Source organism: Stegodyphus dumicola, chromosome 10 (genome assembly GCF_044657685.1).
Source record: "Stegodyphus dumicola isolate Sdum_Otavi_A_Nest chromosome 10, ASM4465768v1".
Classification (NCBI taxonomy): Eukaryota; Metazoa; Arthropoda; class Arachnida; order Araneae; family Eresidae; genus Stegodyphus; species Stegodyphus dumicola.
The window spans coordinates 64,895,524-64,916,959 of NC_140777.1; the positions used below are offsets into that span (position 1 = coordinate 64,895,524).

The window sequence follows — 21,436 nt, forward strand, 5'->3', positions numbered from 1 at the left end:
ACGATAGTTTTAGACGAAATTTCTACCTATGGAAAGAAATTGACGTATAATTAATTCTTCATGAACATTTAAAACTGTTCTCAAAATTCTTTTGATGATTGCATGTATAAGTCACGAATTTTTTTCTCGGCTAACATAAACAAAAGCCAATTTTACAAAGAAAAATTCTCGTTAAAGATATACCTTCTTTGCCTGATAGTCCAATGTAATATTTGTTAAAATTAATTATTAAACGCAACCAATGTATCTCGGATTTTGATTTTTATATTATAATAACAAAATTATCGAAAAAAGCAGATTTAAATCTCTGTTATTGTTATGTAAAGCTTTATTATTGCTGTAAGTTCATCTCAAAATCTATTTGTATTGAATCTCATTCTAATCATCTAATGGTAATAAATATTATTATTATTATTTCATTAAATTAGTCATTACCATTATTTTATTAATGAAAATATGTTATTAAAAATCGCATTCCTGCCTGCAGACTTACAGATCTAGTCTGTATTTACTATATTTTGTTAAATTTTGTTCTCGCTTGCTAATTTCTAATACGAAAATACGCGAATATAAATGAAGAGTGAAAACAAAGTTAAAAAATTCACAAATTATTTACGAGATTGATTAGAAATAGTGAATGAAATATAAACATTGCATACATTTTGTTCTAAATAAAATGTGCACTGGATATGCATCCAATACTGCACATTTATTTATGCACTATTTATTTAGAATTTTGCTTTCACTTAAATATGAAAGCAAAATAATCATCGAAAAAATTGCAAATCTAGCAACTCCTCTACTATGGGACGTAGGCGTCCGACAAACATGTAAATTTTACTTTATCCATGGAGGGGAACTGACGACTTTTCTCATTAGGAAAATGTCAAAGAGGGGGCAAAACTGTTTCGGATTGCGCTGGTCTGAAAGCTATAATATGAGAATTTCGGCCCGGTTTTAGAAGGTTAAGAGGGTAATGCTTGAGAACCTATTGTAATAATTTTGTGGAAACATTTATTTGGAAGAACGTTTATAAAAGTATAAAGAAACATTACAATGAGAGAGAAAATATAAATTATTATCAGGTTTTAGTCAAATTATCTGTATATGAAACGTCGAAATGGTAATATGAGGAGTATTTTATTCATTTGTGTAAGCATTTTATTTACTTGCATACCAACGAGTTCTGACGAAAAGTCTGCATAGATTTATTACCTAATTATTGGCACTTTTTGCAGACGCAAATGAGATCTAATCAGAAAATAATCAAGAATCTGAATCAGTCAATCATCAACACGCACATTCTAAATCAGATTTCTGAATTACTTTCTTGAAGCGTTTACGGTCCAAATAAAACTGAAGAAACATTTTAAACACAAAACAAAGCAGCAGAAGTGTGATAAGTATATATTACTATAAAGCCAACACTCTGTCAGTTAAAGACAAAGTAGTTTGATTAAATAAACAAGGTGAACAGAGACACAGTTGTAGCCGTTTGTAATTTTAAAGTACATAAAGCGCAGGAGTATATGAGAAAACTAGTGAGTAGCACATTGGTTACAATTTTTATTATAAACATGCTGAAACTGTGAATATAATTTCAAGCATCGGTGGCATCATCGAATGGAGACATGCTTCAGTGTCAGATGTATTTCATTAAAAGATATGAAATATTTTTAAACGTTTAAGAACACAGTTTCTGAAGTACTTGACAGCTCACCCTGTATAAGCTTCATTCCTTTGTTTAAAAGTCGGTAAAGCGTTATCACAGATTTTCTTAAAAATTATCGGTGATCAATACTGGTATTGATCAATCATAACGACAATAACATACATTGTTATGGAAAGAGAGAAAGTACTTGTGAGGCTTTCTGAAAGACCGAGTCTCAGTTTTAATATTTGAATATTAATCTCTACAAGTCTGAATTAACTGACACTACTGAAATAGTTACGAAAAATTGATTCCCACTGTTAAAAAATTGATCTGCATTTTTTTTTCGTAAATTTTATTTTTTTAAACAACATGTCTGTAATCAATGTGCGCAACCGCTTTGATGCTGGAAAAACACTAAAATTTGAATCATCGTTGTACAAGCTAAAAAAAAAAAAAAAAAAAAAAAAAAACAATATTTAATTGTGAGATAATCTTATACGTCTCTGTACATTTGCATTAATCCATAATGGGCCAGGTATTATTTTGTCGAAGGACAAGAGTCTAAATGGAACGATTATTTCGCTTGCTTGCGAGTGAATTCTAGGAGGTCCGACGAAGACATCGCGGACGAAAACGTAGCGGAGAAAACAACGTAAGAGGGAAACTTCGTTGTAGAAAACATGTGGGAGAAAAGAAGGCAGGAAAACATATCGTAAGTCTAAAACATCATCGAAGAAAACAATCGTGGTACAAAACATCGACGAAGAACAGAAAGAGGTTCCAAAACTTCGCAGTTTAAAAATATCGTCGTGGAAAATATATTCCTATAAAAGAGAGTAAATAAAATAATCGCATGACGATTAATCTGCAGATATATCTTTTCTACATTTAAAAGGTGCTGGTGCGTATTCGAGTAATGAATTATAGGTGCGAGTAAGAATGAGGAATATTTTTACCTCTATATTTCATATATTTCCTTTAATAATTTTTTGCTAAAAATCCAAGAAGGAACTCTTGCATTGAAAAGTTGAAAGGAAGTAGAAAATTAATGATACGTATGGGAGTACTACGCAGTATTTAATTTTTATTTTAAGAGAATTTTAAATTTATTTACTTAACTATTAAACGTTATTATTTAATTAAGTCATTTCATAAAGTTGTATTGGCAGTTCTTCATGAACAATATATTTTTAAAAAATTAAAAAAGGGAAAAGGAGCATTTATTTTAGATTAAATGTATTTAAAAGCTTTATGCATGTCTGAAATTTCTAATATTATGTTCTTTGAATAAAATTAAGACTTCTTTTGTTCTTTTTCCTTCAGCTTCTTCAAAGTAATCCTTTTATATAAGTATCCTTTGCATGTTGCGATTCGTTAGTTGTGATGACACAAGTCAGGATGAACTACGTAATATTTCAGTACCGTATTTATATTTATTGGATTATTGGAAGAGCACGTTAGGGCTCTTTTCCTAAGGGGAGGGAAGCGTTTGGGGAGGACTTTCTCAGGAAAAGTTTCGTACGTACATTACACATTAGAAAAACCACAAAATTCTCAAGCAGCGTGTTTTTGTGCTGGGTCTAGCTACCAGCGTTCAACGACTTTACCTCTGGACCCCTAAAGCCAGATAGAGTTATTAACGGAATAGATTATTAACGGAAATGCATTCATTTTCACACTATTTTTTTGAGAAAGATCAAATTTAAATTTAGATCTAGAAAATGTAAACGCAGAATTTTACAAAAAGAAAATATAGGTACAATAAATCCTCTTGTCGATTACCATCCTAAGATGACCGATGTTTCTGAGAAAATAAGTAAATATAGGTTTTTCACAATGTCTCTCTAAGATGACCTCATCAACGGAAGACTAAAGAGATATGGAATCGTCAACGATCGCTTTGAAACGAATATTTTATATTTAACTTTACATTTATATATTTTTATAAATGATTCTAAAATATGGTTAAGCTTCTGTGTCTCAGTGTGCCACTACATGGAACACCCAAATTGAATCGCTTCGAAAGCCTCTAAATTCAACCGTAAATAGATAAAAATGCTTTTATAATATACTTTGAACTTTTCTTTTTAAACCGTAGATAGCAGCATATCACAAGGAGACACATAACGTTAATTTATTATGTGTTATTAAAATCCATTTTTTCAAGTAATTTTCTCTATTTTTTTAATGATATAAAAATTTTATTTGGAGAAAAATAGGCATAATTTTGCTGGCTGTACTCCAAATTATTTTTTTAATCTTTCATACAAAAATCATACGCAGAATCATTGAATAAAACCAGGTGTTCCATTAGCGGGAACACTGCGCCTTTAGCAATCTCATGCTGTTACTAATCAGAACATCTGTGCTCTTAGGAGAGAACATCCGTTGTTTTCGTTTTCTGTTGATTTTTTTTGGGGAGGGAATGAATTCAAACAAAGCAGCATTGAGGGGCGAGGTGGTTTTTGTGTTATGAAAGCATTAATATTGGCATCTCGAAATTTTTGGGGGTAGTTTTTAGGCGGGAATTTCATTAGTAGCTTGACTCATCTTTACTTAGACCTACGCGAAATTTTTGCTGCCTTTTTAGTCTCATTCCCGTTTATTTTCAATAATTGTGTAGATATTTTTCGTGTATCTATATATTATAAGCTTATTTTTCTTTTTTGTTAATATTAATCGTAGTTAATTATTTTAATCTTAGTTGGTTTGTGCTTCCATCAAAAAGGTGTGACTTGCTTTGAACAATTTCACGAAGATAAGAAATAGGAAAATTTATAAACATTTTTGTATATAGGACTTGTGTATGTAGATATGTATCTCATTTATCCGTATATATTCAAGAATATTGTGTATATCCAGGAAACCATGTATACAGCCATAATACAGAGTTTTTCATTCTTATGCAAACGCTTCTACTCATTTTCGTGCTTCACTGCAATGCTCGATTAGTCGCATTTAGTTTTCAAAGCTCTGGCGGCGCAGTGTTCCACCTCATGGAACACCCACTGAATTAAAACGGTAAGTGCAATTTTTACAAAATTTTACCTGTATACTTATTTAGGACTAAATAGACTGAATACAACGTTTCTTGCTGAAATTCCGAATTTAACGTACAGTGCGCCGCAAAGGATTAAATATTTTAGTTCTATGTTACGCAAATTGTATTTCTCTCTTTGTACCGGGGAGAGGCGCAGACACAAATTTGTTAGGATCGTAAAGCTCGGGTTTAGAGCTTTTAATTTGCTGTGAGTTTCAACTAAGCAGAGGTTCTCCCGAGTTTACTTGGTGAGCCGCTACTGAAGTCAGAGGTGTCAAAGTGTTCTTCGCCGTTCCTCAGCCAACTTAATGTTTGAAAGCCAATAAAGTAGTTTCGGTCAACATTATGACTCTGAGGTTTCTTGGGTTCTAAACTGAGGGAACATCAAGTGAATTTACAGTCCACTACTTTTGAACGACGGGACATACAGTTTTCACACACAATTTATTCGAAAATGTTTTAGTTATTGCTTGAACTTTTAGAACGAAGTTCTCAGCGAACCACTTTTTTTTACGACCACTTCTTAAAAGTATAGCTGTGGAATTCTGGTACTAATTCTCATCTATTTAAGATTTCCCATTTAGGTAATATTTTATTACTGCATTTTACAATATAAAGGAAGTATTATAATTACGAAAATTTTCAAGTATCACATTTCAGTGGAAATATCCATTTTGTCCATATCTAAATCCATTTGGATGATTTTTGTGCGACATCTCATACGGACAGAATAAAGACTTCTTCCTTTTCATAGTATATTTTATAATGCATTTAAAAGGGATTTTTTCGTGTTCTCTGTATGTATGTAGATATAATATATGTGTGTATGTATCTCGCATAACTCAAAAACGATTAGCCGAAGAATATTGAAATTTTCTAAAGAGTAGGCTTGCTTCTCTCTTTATATTGCAGGTTAGCTGTACCAACCGTATATGTATATGCTCACGTATATGTACACCAACATCCTTTATCCGGCTTAAAAGTCCCTACACGACCTTTATTTTTGCGATCGTTGCTTGTAGTAATATACTTCCAGTTATGGAAATGTTTTTAAATCACGAAAATATTCATGTTTTGGCGATGTCAAATTTTTAAAAAAATTCTTTTTTGACAAATAAGTAAATCCAAATTTTAATACAGTCTCGCGGTTCGTATACTTACATTTGGGAACGTTTCATACTTGTTATCTATATAGTATATAAAGAAGAAAGTTTGTGTGTTTGTCCTCTCATAACTCGGTCACTACTATAGCTATCACCACCAAACATTCTACAATTAGGTCGACGTCACGTTTCTCAAAAAAAAAAAAAAAAAAAAAGTAGCTAAAATCAGAGCTATAAATAAAAACTCGGAAAAACGATAATTTTCTTTCTCATTTTTCGAGTGGCAACAGTCTCGCAAGCTGGAGACGAAAATCTGCTTTATTTCGAAAGTTGTTACCATTGCTCTCTTTCAAATCCTAGAGTTTGTTAAAATACGAAAATAGATAAAAGATGAAATAAAAATTGCTTTCCCAAACATTAAATACGTTATTCCCGATACCGAAAATTCGAGGGAAGCCATTTCGACTATTCTCATCTTAACCACTTTCATGAGCGAAAATACTAATTAAAAATTCTGAAAGTTCTAATTTTCGCACTCATTTTTCCTAGTGGTAACAGTCTCGGGCGTTGAAGATAGAATTGTTTTATTTCGAAAAGTGTTGCTACTGCTCGCTTGCAAATCTTACATTTTGTTAATAAAAAAATTTGTAAATTTTACATAACCTATATATATAAAGAAGAATGTCTGTTTGTTTGTTTGTTTGCGTTATTGATTTCTGATCAATTATGATAAATATTTTGCGACATTGAATCGACTAAAGTTGAAATTAGGTGAAATATTGGATGGAACTTGAGCTGTTATGGCCATTTGATTAGAAAGTCGAAAATCACTAAAAGCTTAGTGACATTGCTTCTGATACAATGAGAGAGAATTATATTTTTCTATCGAAATTTTTTATGTGGGGTTGCATATCGCACCAGACTGAAAAATGTATAACTATGAATCGTATTTTTTACATCGTTAGAGAAGGATTACAACGGTATCGTTCTCTCTGTTGTTAGATACACTGCTTTCAATCTAACTTAATTGACATCGGGTACTTCCGCTAATAAAGAAATAAAATTAGAAAAAATTCATAAACGCACGACCAAAATTAAGCAGTATACATTATTTCAAAATCAGCAACTTTCTTTTAGGAATCGGGTATTCAAGTTTGAAAGAGCAATTCGAAGAAATAAATTTAAATGATCAGCAGCAAAAAGTGTGTATAATTTAATAGGCCTTATAAGGAAATTCACATAACTTATAAGGAACAATACATAAGGCCTTACAAGGCCTTATTTGTTGTTCGCCTGAGATTTTTGATTTTAGTAAGCACATAATTTTTCGATTTTTTTCATTTGAAAAAATATGCGTCTGTTTCTCGTACTTTTCTAATATACAGTGAATTATTTCATAAGAGCATTACGCGGAAGTTTCTAATTATTCGTTTATATATAGTATATAGACATTGTCAAAAATTCGTTTCCTCCAGATGTAAACCACCTGTTTCTCGACCTGGCCCAAACAGCTTTTTACATATTGTTAACTGCAAACAATCATTCGATTTACTGCATAGTTAAATGGAATGTATTCTGAGAGCTGAAAAATGTCAACTAAGCAATTTGCAATTTGATTCATTACTAGTAAATCTAAAATCAGTTTCGTTATTTTAACAAGAAAGGGCATTTTTATGCATAGTGCTGGAAATAGATTAAAGATTTAATAAAAATTAAATTTTAGGTTCGAGTTCCATTTGACGAATATCAAAATGTTTACCTTGAAATATTAATAAAAGTATTTTGAAAATAGGAATGTAATTTTTAATTAATTTAAATCTATTTACTCTAAAGCAAAATGCCGTTACATTAAATATCAGAGGCACAAGTAGAAGATATAGAACTGGATATAGATGGCTAGAAGTAAGAAACAAACAGAAAAGAAAGAGAGAGATCAGAGTAAAATTATTCATGTTAAATTCAAATGGAAAGAATTTGAAAATGCTATATTTCAATAGCTAAGATTTAGTTAACTCTAACAGGGAGAAGTACCTCATATGGGCATAGTCTACATCATAAGTGAAGTGGTGAAAGCATACGGTATCGTGTTTTTACTATTTGAACACTTTCGAAGATCTGAATGATGAGTTTATATATGTCAAATACTCTATTAATTACTTATCTCTATCTATCTCTAATTTTACACGTACTGTCCACCAATGAATGCTCGATGTATAGGTCACAGCCACTATCCCACCAAAAGAGAAAACTTTCATTTATGAAACTTCCTAGTACGTCTGCCAGGGAAACGAAAAATGGCTTTACATCTAACATTATCCTGCACATTTTTATGAAAAATTAACATTTTGATTCGACCCTTTTGTTGTATGTTTGGGGCACCATTGGTCATGTGGTTAGGATTGCAGAATACTGAGAGTTTTATGGAACTGATCATCCCAATTGTAATTTCCATTATTTATATACAAAAACAATATAGGAGCATGAAAAACACCAATATGGATAGTTTAATAAGACGAAACTTCAGCTCGTAAGTGCTGATAAAAAACAATGTACAATAACTAAATGTTACTGTAGGATGTTTATTATAGCTTAAATAAACAATATTCTGTTTTTGCTCAAACACAGCGTTAAAAATACCAAGTGGTTGACACGAAGCCACATAAATTTCATTTGACTAATTATTAATATATTATTATATCATAATATTAGTTAGCAGTGGTAAATCTAGGTATTAAAAAACCGTAAACACGAATTTTTGAAAATTTTAATATTTCTCTTTTCGCCACGTTTGAATTATCCATTTGAAATTAGTCATCAAGAAGGTGGCAAGGGGGCCTTCATTTTCAAGGAATGATTTCTAGCGGCCGTAATTTTACAATAATATTATAAGATTAGACATAATAAATCTGACAGCATGAATGCATTATATGAAAAAAGCACGGAATTTGCAATGTTTTGCTGTAGAATGTTATACTAATTCTCGATTATCCGTGTGTGGAATACCCATCTTGCAATTTTAATTAAAAAAAATTAAACTTTACAAAAAATAATGTTACAGAATACATATATTTCTTTTACATTCCGAATCAATTTTTCGTACCTAGTTGAGTCACATAAATTATGACAAACTTTGAGAAATTAATTTAAAAGAATTAAATATGAAAAAAAAGAAATAACAAAACAATTATAATTTGGCTGTGCGAGAAATCTCACAAATACTACGTTTATGTTTCTGAACAAATGCATAATATTACCTCCATTTCTATCTATCAATTTTATCAATTATCTCTCACACCCTTTTTTATGAAAATCTGTGATAACACTTTACAAACATTTAAACAAATAAATGAAACTTATACAGATTGGACTGTCAAATACCTCGAAAAATTAGTTGTTAAATTTCAAAAAATATCAGATTTCATTACGAGATATATCTGACATCGAAACAGGTTACAGACCTTGTTAATTAAAAAAAATTAAACTTTACAAAAAATAATGTTACAGAATACATATATTTCTTTTACATTCCGAATCAAACACGCTGAGTTCGGCGCCGAATTTGCTGTCCTTTCCGTTCAGCCGGCAGCGAGCTAAGCCTTAAAGCTAAGCCGTGTTTTTGTTTAGAATGTTTCAATACATTTCATTAATGCTAAATTTGATCACATTTCATTGAGACTATATTTATTTTTTAACTTATACTGTCGGTTCCGTGGAACGACGCCAGGCAAACGAAAATTCCAGTGCCGGTTCCCAGGGACCGACGCCGGCCACACGGAAAGTTCACTGTCAATCCCCAGAGACCGGCGCCGCGCTCAACGTGTTAAGAAAGTTTCGGGCCGGTAAGTAAATATGTATTTAATTCAAATATATGAATTGATATGTAATCTATATATATGATTGATTGTATTTGAGTTCCATTTCGAATACTCAAAACTTAAACACAAAGAACTAGAGGCAGCAGATACATAAATCAGTTTATTGAACGCAATTTAACAGAATCGTTACAGGTGATGAGATGTGGGTAGCTCACTTCACCACAGAAACCAGCAACTCACGATTGATTGGCGTCACAGGGATCCACGCGCCGGACGATCCTCAGTCTATGCACGGAAATTGAAGTCCTCAGTCTATGCAAGGAAATTGAAGGGATAGTAAAGGCATTCTTCTCATTGACGTATTGGCGAGTGGTGCTCCGGTGAAAGCTGATCTTTATTGCGCTTTACTAGAGAACATCTGAAGAGCCATTCAGAACAAATGGTTTGGGATGCTCAGTGCTGGTGTTGTGGTGTCCTACGACAACATCGGACGCATACGGGGAATTCCACAAAATATATGTTGCAGACGTTTCGCTGGGAGATGTCTGACCATCCATTCTATGGCTTCGATCTTGTTGTTAAGTACTTCCACGTGTTATTGCACCTGAAGACGTTCTTGTCTGGGCACACTTTCCTACAGGTGAAATGTTGCAGACAAATGTGACGGGCTGCCTTTCTTCCCAGGCGACAGACTTCTATGACACTCTAATGGAAATAGGTAACCGACGCTATGACAATTGGTATAGTTCCGATGTTTCTTATGCTGAGAAGTAGCAGAAATATAGATGTATCTTTTGCAATAGGTTTTTCCAGGTAATAAGACTTTGTTTTTTATGGTTTACGGCAAAGTAATTTTTCGGACGACCCTCTTATTGTTTAAATAATCATTATCAAATGAATATACCTTCATCTAAATCAATATCTAACTCATTGAAATCATCATATATATAAATTTCCTTCTAAATCCAATCAACTTCATCTGCTAATCTAAGACATCTAACTAAGCATAACTACCCAAAACACATCTTCATGTTAAACCATCATATATATATATATTATCATCATCATCGTCATTGAAAATATCGCCAAATTAAGATAAATCATTATAGCTCAAATCAACTAAATAAAAAGCAGTATCATCTAAATCACCACCATCAACAATATGATTCTCATTTGATCATCGTCTTCATCACCTCAAACTTCTAAATCACCATCAAAATTGTTATCTGAATAACCAAGAAAGAAATTATAAAATTATCACCAGATAATTGAAAACCATCATTTAAATAATCATCATCATCGAAATCATACCTTCAGTTTAAACCGTCGTATATGTCATCATCACCATTATCATCGTCGAGATAGATAAATCATAATCTTCCAGATCATCTAAATAGAAAGCAATATCAACCAAATCATCATCTTCTTCACCCTCATTTAATCATCGTCTTTATTGTCTAACTCCTCTAAAGTATTATATAAATCACTCTCACATCATGTATAAAATCGTCATCAGTCAAAACTATGTCACCATCAAATTCATCTAAATATTTATTATCACTTAATACACATCGTCATTTTAATCATCATGTATATCGCGTCACCATGATCATCGTCAGAATAAGATAAACCATCATCACCCAAATCACATCAGTCATTCTAAACCATCCTATGTATCATCTTCATCATCATCATTGAAGTCGTCGTCAGAATAAAAAAACTTCACCTAGATACAAAGCCCGATCACCTAAAGTTTTATTATCATCCTACTCAATTATTCATACTCTTCATCACTAAACCATATACTCACGACCACCTAAATAAAAAATCAGCAGCAGTTAATCTAAATTGTCGTCCTCAAAATTCCAGTTAAATTATTCAAATCATCGTCGTTTAAATCATGACTTTTTAGTGTTTCGCTAGTGTGCCGTCAAATAGAGCCAGTTTCATTCAGGTACAGACAGAAGGATATCACCGGAAGTTCACTATCGTTGGTTCAGGTGTAGTAACCAACCGCCCTCAGGAGATGCCAGAGGCTTGGGTACGTAGCCGAAACCTATGCCATCTTAGATAACGTGACACTCGGAAGTGACGTAAGAGTTTGAATAACGTAATGTTTCAAAAAGTTTGGTTTTTGTGACAACGAAAATATTTTTTAAAGTTTCATTTCTTCCGGAAACGACGAATTGTTTTCTTTTTTTTTTAGGCAACGGCCTCTTGAACCCCTTGAAATCTTGTTTGTAATGACATTAAAAATTTCCCTTTTATCATTAAATCTGTATTTGTTTTTAATTGAGCATCTCATTATTTACTGTTTGTTCATTTTGCATAATTTTAATATAATAATAATAAGCCAAATGCAAAATGTTAATCGTTAAAGAGAAATGCGACCAGAGATATAAAATTAAAAATTAAAAGACAAAGAATTAAATTTATATATCAAGTTTTACCAGAATAGAAAAAAAAGAGAAAGGACTTTAAAGAATAGAATAGTTGAAGGGGTGATGAAAGCCAAAACATTTCATAAAATGAGGATTTCTGATATTTGCATTTTCAAATTCTCTACAATTTTAGCTTTCTTAAAACACCGTTCTTTAATCTCTATGAAAATTAGGACTGTACAAAATCTAGCTTTAATTTGTCATTGAATACTTTGATAATTGAGAATTTTTACATAAAATCGCGTTTTCCCCCGAACGTGATTTTTTATACTCGATGTAGTACCTGTTCTCAAGAACTACTGCTCACAGGTATCTGAAATTTTTATACCTTATTTACTACGCTTCCAAATATTTGCCGAAAAGAGCTTTTGATTATAATCAGTGCTAAATTTTACTATGCGTAACAAAATATACTGTAAAATACTCTAAAATTTAAAATGATAAAAAAGCTCTTTTCAGTATATTCAGCTAGGTATTGTGATGTTACTTCCCTTAGCGAAAGACGTTTCCAGAACATTTTATCCGCGAGGGGCGAAAGACGGTTAAAGGAAGGGACGTAGTTACGCCGGAAAACAGAGTGGAGGCAAGCTGGTGGGAAGAATACCAGACTTGTGACTTTTGCGGTTGGACCGGCAGTTATGCCGTGTGCAAAGAGATAACTTAAGCTAAATGTATAGTAGTGGTATTTGTTTTATTGTGTATTGTTTAATAAATTAGTGGATAAAATTTCAAAGCTGATGGAGATTATTTTCCTATTATGGCGAGTGCATGAGAAATGACCGAACCCGCCTCGGACTTGAAACGGCGCGAGGTGCAAATCGGCGCAGTCGATAGGATAAGATTGTGAAAAAGGAAATCACTAAATAGTGAAAATAATCACTAAATAGTGAAAATAATAAATAAATATGGTTGTAAAAAGTTACTGAAAGTTATAAAATGAAATTCGGTGATAGTTCACGAATGGATCTACGATGAGAGAAGATTTTTATGACGAAAGAAAATGGCGCGTTTAGGGCCATGTGTGCGAATAAATTCATCCGATTTGTGAAAGCGTGATGTGCTAAAAAGTTAACAGCCAGTGAGTGGTAAAATGGGATCATCAGTGTTCATCATCCTAGTGAAATCATGAAAAGTTAAATCAGGGATAATGTGAATTACCGTGTTGTAATCATGTCAAGTTACGTGGCACTGCAGTGTGCTCATGATTAAAGTTAACAGCGTCAAGTTGTGCTCTTCGTTCGATATTTTCACTATCGGGATCAAAGGTAAGTCCTTCTTAATTTATATATTAACCATATTAACTTAGAAAATTATAATTGTTTTTATGTCTGTTAATAACATGATTCGAATGTCAGGCGTTAAAGCCAGTAGACACCGAGAAAGTATATTTTATATGGAAATGAGAAATTAAGGTTCTTATTTTTATCAAGATATAGGAGATTCTTAGAGCAAGGGAAACGATTATTGAAACATTTGAAAATAATGAAAGGAGTTATGTTTGACCCACCATCGAAAGCTGAGAAATGGCTGTTCTTTTTACATCATGATGAAGTGATTCTTAATCTCTATAAAATATCTGAAGAAGGGAAAATTATTTTGCAGAGTTTAAAAACAAAAGTTAAAAGTTTGATCGCGACTCTCGATGAAATGGATTGATATAACAATATTATGATTAAAGACACCGTATTAAAAGAATTCGAGATTCCTCGGAAAAACCGATCGAGGCAGGCTGGTGGCGTGAATACGAGACTTGGTACTTTAGCGATTGGACCGGCAGCCATGCCGTGTGGAAAGAGATTACTTAAAACATGTTTTGCGCGCCTTATATTATGTATATAGTTGAAATTACTTAAAACATGTTTTGCACGCCTTATATTATGTATATAATTAAATGTATACTATACTAGTGATATTTGTTTTATTGTATATTGTGTACCGTTATGTGTAATAAATTAGAGGATAAAATTTCAAAGATAGAGATTATTTTCCTACTATGGCGAGCGCATAGACGAACCTGCCTCGTGCTTGTAAGAGCGCGAGGTGATAGATGTACTTTAATTACGTAAAAACCTTCAAGCCTGTAAGAACAGCAGATTTTCAGAAAAGGTAATCCAAAAATTGCCAATTCAACATTGTTGCTATAGGGTTTCCAACACCCCTTAATGAAAAGGAGTAAAATATTTTTTGAAAAAATGGCATTTATGGAAATACAAAAAAGAAATATGTTTAGCTTATAAGAGTATATAATATTTCTGTAAAATAAATAAAGTGAGAATTTAAAAGCAATTTTTTAAAATAAAAAACCAAAAGGAAATATTTATAGTTTTTAAAATCAGTATTACTTTTGTAAAATGAAAGAACTTAAAATCTTTTTAAAGTAAAAATAGCGAAAAGAAAAATTTAAATTAAAGTTTCACGTTATTAAACTAAATATTTAAGAAAGAAACATTTTTGACACGAGAAAGGGAAAATAAAAGAATTTAAAAGTCAAAATTGCATTTACACAAGTTGCAACTTGGATAGAGATTCGCGTTCCTTTAAGCCTCGGGCGTCTTCCTATGACGGTCGGTTACTATTAAGCTTGTTATTGTAAACTGGCTATTCAAATTACAGTCGGTATGCGCAAAGGGGGCCTGAATCTTCATCCTGAAAAATAAACAAAATTATTGTTACACATCACATAAAAATATCAGTTAAAATGATATTTCAATTCTGAGTCACAAGCATGAGAATATTTGAGAAGGTTACATGGCATACGCAAATAACCAAAATGAAAGGTACTCGAAACGCATGTCTGTGCACTGTCTGCAAAAGTTCAGACCGGATCTTGGTCGTTTGTGGTAGGCATTGACTTGCAAGTACAAATGTGTTTTGAAAAACGTAAATGTTTGCGCTTTGGTACTTTTAAATTTAAAGTCATTTGTTTTGTAAAAATTACGAAGCCTAGCTCTTCATATGTTTCTCCGACACTCATAATTTTATGAGGAAAAAGTTTGCACTCGTTATGAAATAATTTTGAACATAAGTATCTCCGTCTGATTTCGATTGACATCAGTCAATTGTTTTGTGATTTATTTCTTATAACCAAAAGGAAAGTTTCCGAAATGAAGTCTAGGTATTGGAGGAAAGAATAATTAGTAAAATGTAGAAAACTGATACTTTTATTTTCAGCTTTTTTGAAATGAACTCATTATGCAGCGTGCCAAAAAAATTAAAAAGACTTCTCTCAAAATTTAATTTTCAATGTTCTATTTTGGAAATGAAAATACCAATTAACAATAGACAGAACTCGTCCTTGACTTTGTAAATTATTCTAGAAATCCTTGACTTCCTATAGCTGGTAAAAACCTGAAATCTCTTACTAAATTTGGCATGGAATATGCCAGTAAATTTCAAACGTAAAAATGTGCGCCATTTGTTTTTACATAAAATTTCTCATATAAATAATTCTTGGATTAGACTTTTTTTGAAAAGTATCTTGACCCAAAACGTTTAAACTGTTTTCTTAAAACTTTCGTTTGCTATTGAAAATTTTATAAATATAACTAGACTGAGTTTTGAATAAATGAAATTACAACCCATAAGCACCTTGTTGGAACATTTTGTATAAAAAAACGTAATCGCATATAAATCAAGTTCTTATATCGCTTAATTACAATGCATCAGGTTTTTAGTAAATAAAGAAAGCAATAAAATACACATGGTGGTTTGGCAATACCAAAAACATCATATCTCGCAACAGCTCTTCTTGATTATTTCATACCTTAGGAAACACGAGCAAATATGTCAATTGCGGAAACATTGCAGTTTGGCAAGCGATAAGGTGGTGCGCAGGAGAAATGATTATCGGGGAAAATATTTCTTCAAGGTAGGAGGTGATTTGTATTCATTCTGGATGTGGAAGAGAATGTTATTCTAGGACTTCGAGAAATAAGGAACATCATTTGGATAAGAGTGCACTTTCGACCAAAGTGAATTTGCGGAATTAGGAGTCATGTTTCTTCTTTCTGTAGTCATTTGAAGCCGTGGTTCTGATGTCAACATCAAAGACTTAACGATATCACATTTGATTTTAGTGAAGTGTAGTTCATCCAGTGCTTTCTTCACCAGCAGTTATGGCTTTCGCCGAACGAAACAAACACTATGCAAGTTTCAAATGTTAAGTCATTCAGTTTGCGAAAGAAAATGGAAATCATGCAGGATGGTTTTCGTGAATGCTTCGTACACGAGTGGAAGAGGCATGAAATTTTACAATGATTATTGCGCCAAAGAATAAATGTGTATTGCATAAAGAAGTAATGAAATAGCTTACCGTCGGCGAAAGTGTTGGAAACTGCATTGTAGAAAATCCCCATCATCACTAGAATGGATTAATTGTAACAAGAAACAGCGTACGTTTCTTTGCCTTAAAAATAGAAAAAACGAGTGCAAATGGAAGTGAAAACTCTAAAGCAAACTGAGGTTGTGTATTCGATTTACTTCACGGAATAATTCAGTTCTCCGAGAAAAAGAGATAAAATTTTTTCAAAGGCTTCGAAAATATAGAGATAAAACTTTGATGAGTTTTTAAAAATATGTTAAACTTTATTTACTATCACGTGTTGCAAATATCGATGTCATTCCTGAAGTTTTGATATAGTAGGAGATAAAGAAACAATGATATGAAAGAAAAATAACGGTTAACATAAAATCAATAGGCCAACGAGAAATCTCACCTCACCGTACTGATCTCCTGCTTAGCCGACCGTACGAAATTAAAAGTTCATCGATATCTTGAAAAGAAAGACTTTGCTGAAGTGCAGTTTCCCGAAAGTGTTTTCATCCGTATTCACGAGAAATGATCGGCGGAGAAAAATGTTGTGAAACTGTGGATAAGAAATATTTGGCAAAAGCTTCCTTTTGCCTCAGATAATCAAGAAAGTCTAATACTTTGGGACATGTTCATCCTCCATCTAACGGATAGCATAAATATGTTGTTGAAAGAGTGTTATACAGATATGACAGTTTATCCAGGCGGATTATTGCCATTAGTTCATATATTAGACATATATGTCAATAAATCATCGATAGAATATTTTAAACGTTAGTGGAATACTCGAACAAAAGTGAAGGTGAAAAAACTAATTACAAATGGAGACCAAATACGTCATGTCAGTGCATAAATAGTGTGTCAGTAGATAATAAAATCACGGAATAAAATTAAACCCGTTTAATTTATGTGGTATATCTGACGGTCTAGATGCAACGAAAGATGATTATTTATGTGTGGATCAGAGTAAAAGTTACGGCAAAACTGAAACAGAATTCGATGATGTGCTTGAAGTTATAGATTGAGACGTATATGAGGAACTTGGATCTGTCTATGCAAGTATGGATCAGAGGTGAAGGTGAAAATGAAACAGAATCCGATAACGAAAATTTTTAAGTACATAAACTATGTTATTTCTCTTAAATAAAAAGCATTTAATTACACGCAGAAATCTAATTTTATCTAATTCTAATCACTTTTTCCATATTTCTAAACATAACATTTTTATAGCTGGCGTACAGCGCGTACCCATAAATTTCAATCTTGCATTTTCTTTTAAAAGTGCGCCTTATACGCCTGAATATACTATAGCAAACATAGCTGAAACTTAAGTGATAGAGATATTTACATGCTTGCTGAAGCATTATATTCTGTTTTTTTTCCCTTCTATTAGTGTATAAATGTTTTCAAAATTTCGATGTTACGTTTTTCAATCTTTGTGTTTAGAAAAGGGATAAAGAATTCAAACTTTTATCTCCGAAAACAAAATTCTAAATCAGATTTCTAATGAAGAAGTGAAATTCTCTATAGCTTTACTTTCCGGACTAATTAAAATTAAGAAAAAGAAGAGAGAAAAAAAATAACTGATTTGGGTAAGCAGAATATTTAGCCATTCAGTATCTATTGATGGGAATGTATATAACTCTAATGAATAGTACAGAAATAAGATAAATTTACGTTTCAGTTTGTAGGCCTTACATTTCAAAATGGTTTTAATACAGCTTAAAGAGCATAGCCAAAGATTATGCTCTCAGCCGCTTTTTCAGTAATAACGTCAGAGAATAATTCTTACAGTTACAATGTTTTCAAATAATCCATTCCTTCAAAAGTAATCTATTGTACTAAGATAATGTGTTTTCGAGGGCAGAAAATGAAACAGAACGGCGAGATCCATCAGAGTATGATCCTGTAATGCTTTAACAAATCTTTCGCAGTCTTAAGTAATAGAGAAATGTGGTAGAGCATCATCTTACACTATATTCTTGTATTCATATTATTTGTATTATGTGACTATGTGTCTCTATTCGATGTGCGGGAAAAAAACGTCTCCAACAGGTTTATATATACGATACCATTCAGATAAACGCAAAGGAAACCAACATTTCCATCTAATAATATTCATTTTATTTTAATTATACCATTTTCTAGTTAGATAACCAATTTGTGAGCAAGAATTTGCATCGTAACAGTGAATCATATTGCTGCCAAATTCCAAATATAAAAAACTAAAGCTCATGAATCACAAACCGAGAGTTTCTGTGAGATTTATGAGGTGCGAAGGAATTTCTATTTTGAAAGAAATCGAAATTGATATAAATTCGCTTTATAACATATTATTCAGTTTATTTATCTAATTATATTATGATTCTGATGTAATGTATACACACATTTTAAAAGTTATTTCTTTCGCTCATTTCAATTTGTAATCTTGAATTTTTACACTGAAAAAATCCTGAGTAGAGACGGAAACTGTGGTATGTCAAACTGAATTTAAACAAGGTGAAAGCAAATGAAAAGCTAATGTACATACTACAATAGCTTTTAATTTGTTTAGAATTACAATCTTAGTAATGCAAATCATGCTGATTAACACATAATTAAAAGTGGATAAACATTCCTTTTTGAACGTTTCTTTGAACCTTGATATAAAGTTCTATGAATATCTGCAGTTGGATAAGACAGCTCAGGGTCAAACAAATTTTAAAATGAAATTTGTATAAATTAATTTCATGAGTTCAATTATGAAAGATATGCCGTGCAATATTTATTTGCACAATTTAAAGCCAGTAGCACAACATAAATTTATTGTTGAAAAATATTGTCATGTGTAAAGCTATGTGTTAAAAAAGTCAATAAACTGTGACTTTCCAGGTAAAACCGGAAGACCTCGCAGCCATGAAAGGCACTGAAAACATAGATCTGAACTACGAAAGAGTGTACTTAGTTGCTGCTAAAATAATACTGGTATCTTAAAGTTAGCATGACTAATTACTAGCTTATAATATATCAGTAGTTACACTTACCGAGCAAAATATTATCAAATGCCGTCCATATACTAAGAACACCATAAAGTTCTTGATAATAAAAATGTTGTTGATAATAAATTTTGGTAAAATGAAGCAGGTATATGATTTATTTGTTCTATTTTTCTTTTCCGGGTCTTGCTTCGTTTGGTCATTAAATCAATCGTTCTACAGTCGGTATCCAGTTCTGGCTCTTTTCGCAGTTCAACCGGTTTCCTTTTCGGGTTTGACAGTTCTTTTCCGGTTCCAGCTTGTCTTTCAGATTTGGAATCTTTTCCGTTTTTTGCTTCTTTTCCAGGTATTGCGTCTTTTCAGACTCCTCTATATTTTCCATTTCTGGCATCTTTTCCGGCTCTTGCTTCTTTTCCAGTTTTTGCATTTTTTCCAGTTCCTTCTTCATTTTCAGGTCTCTCTTTTTTGGTTTTTGCAATTTTTCCCTCAACTTTTGCCTTTCCAGTTCATTTTTGTGTGCTTGTTTTAGCATCTCTTCAATATGTTTCTCCATTTTCAGTTCTTCTTTCTTTTCTAGTTTTTGTATTCCTTCCCGTATTTTCTTCTTTTTCAGTTCTTCTTTCTTTTCTAGTTTTTGAATCCATTCCAGTAATTGCTTCTTTTCCAGTTCTTTCTTCTTTTCTAGTTTCTGTTGCTTTTCCAGTTTTTGTTTGTTTTTCAGTTCTTCCTTCTTTTCCAGTTTTTGCTTCTTTTTCTGCTCTTGTTTCATTTTCATTTCTTGCTTCTTTTCCAATTTTTGCTTCTTTTTCAGTTCTTGCTTCTGTTCTAATTCTTGTATCTTTTCCTGTTCCTGCTTCTTTTCTAGTTTTTGTATCTCTTCCAGCTTTTGTTTCTTTTTGAGTTCTTGCTTCTTTTCTAGTTTTTGTGTCATTTCCAGTTTTCTCTTGTTTTCGAGTTCTTGCTTCTTTTCCAGTTTCTCCTTCTTTTCCTGTTCTTCCTTTTTATTCAGTTTTTGATTCTTTTCCAGTTTTTGCATCTTTTCCGGTTCTCGCTTCTTTTCCAGTTCCTTCTCGTTTTCCAGTTCTTTCTCGTTTTCCAGTTTTTGCTCCTTTTCATGATCACAAGGAGGATTTTCCAATCTACAAAAAAATCGGTATATCTTTATTTCATTAGTAAAATAGTGAAAGTAATGCAATGACGATCACGTTTAACATGTACAACACTTCCATATTTAGATACTATATAACACTTTTGGCTCAGTTTCATAGGGAAAAAACTCCCCGTAGATTATTGCCTGGCAGAATTGTTTTCTACAAAGGGTGAATTTGTTGTTTTCGTTGTTCTGACCTAAAGCCAAGCAGATAAGTTAAAGTATTTTGCGTTATTTGTATGCAATAAGCGGCCTCCATGAATCTCACGTAGAGCGTAATAATTTGCAAAGTTTCAGTGCCTTACTTTTCCTTACTTAATTTTTACATAAGTTGCAATAATAATAACAGAAATAATAAACAGGTGGCTTAAAAACAGAGGGAAACAATGACGAAAATTGGAAAATAGGAGGAAAAAAGGAAACTGAAATGAAAAGGGAAACAACTACAAACAAAGGATGGAAAAAGCATTTTAGAAGATATACACGTAACGTTCTTTCTGAATCAGCCAAACCTGTATTTTAACGAGTCTCTTTGCATCGCTGGCTGCACAGATTTCAAATTTTCTCTCGTTATTCAAAATTCGGATCATATTGCTGGTCTTTTTCGTAGTCCATCAGAGCCGCACTAGGATTTTTGCCACCATTTGTTTCAATTGAAACTTTTATTCTCATTCTTCAGTTGCATTCTTAAAGTTTATTTATTTATACAGGAAGAAAGAAAGAAATCAATCAAATCAAAGTAAATTAGGAAAAGATATACCTGTTTTCTCCTATATTTATTGTTCCGTGTAATTTCTTTTGCCTGTTGCATTAAATTTATTGAAGGAAAATTTACAAAATCATTCAAAATGTATTTCCTAAATCCTTATGCGAATTTAGCCCTTCTGATCATTTCGGCCACACTTTAATGGCTTTTACAATTTGATGTTTGAATATTGACAGCTGCCTA

At 32.2% G+C, this 21,436-nt stretch overlaps 1 protein-coding gene across 11 annotated transcripts in view; it reads right to left on the minus strand.

The window, feature by feature from the left end:
• Positions 1-9,754: 9,754 nt before the first annotated feature.
• Positions 9,755-21,436, minus strand: part of LOC146994994 (uncharacterized) — a 183,782-nt gene continuing 172,100 nt past the window's right edge. For 7 of the 11 annotated variants that reach the window (XM_085825010.1, XM_085825013.1, XM_085825008.1 and 4 more), the window contains one exon: positions 19,301-20,476. In XM_085825010.1, the coding sequence (XP_085681136.1) occupies positions 19,540-20,373 (834 nt within the window). In that variant the 5' untranslated portion in view covers positions 20,374-20,476 and the 3' untranslated portion in view covers positions 19,301-19,539. Of the gene's footprint in view, positions 14,700-19,295; positions 20,477-21,436 lie in introns of those variants that run through there. The other 4 variants (XM_085825015.1, XM_085825016.1, XM_085825018.1 and 1 more) reach the window with 3 other exon arrangements.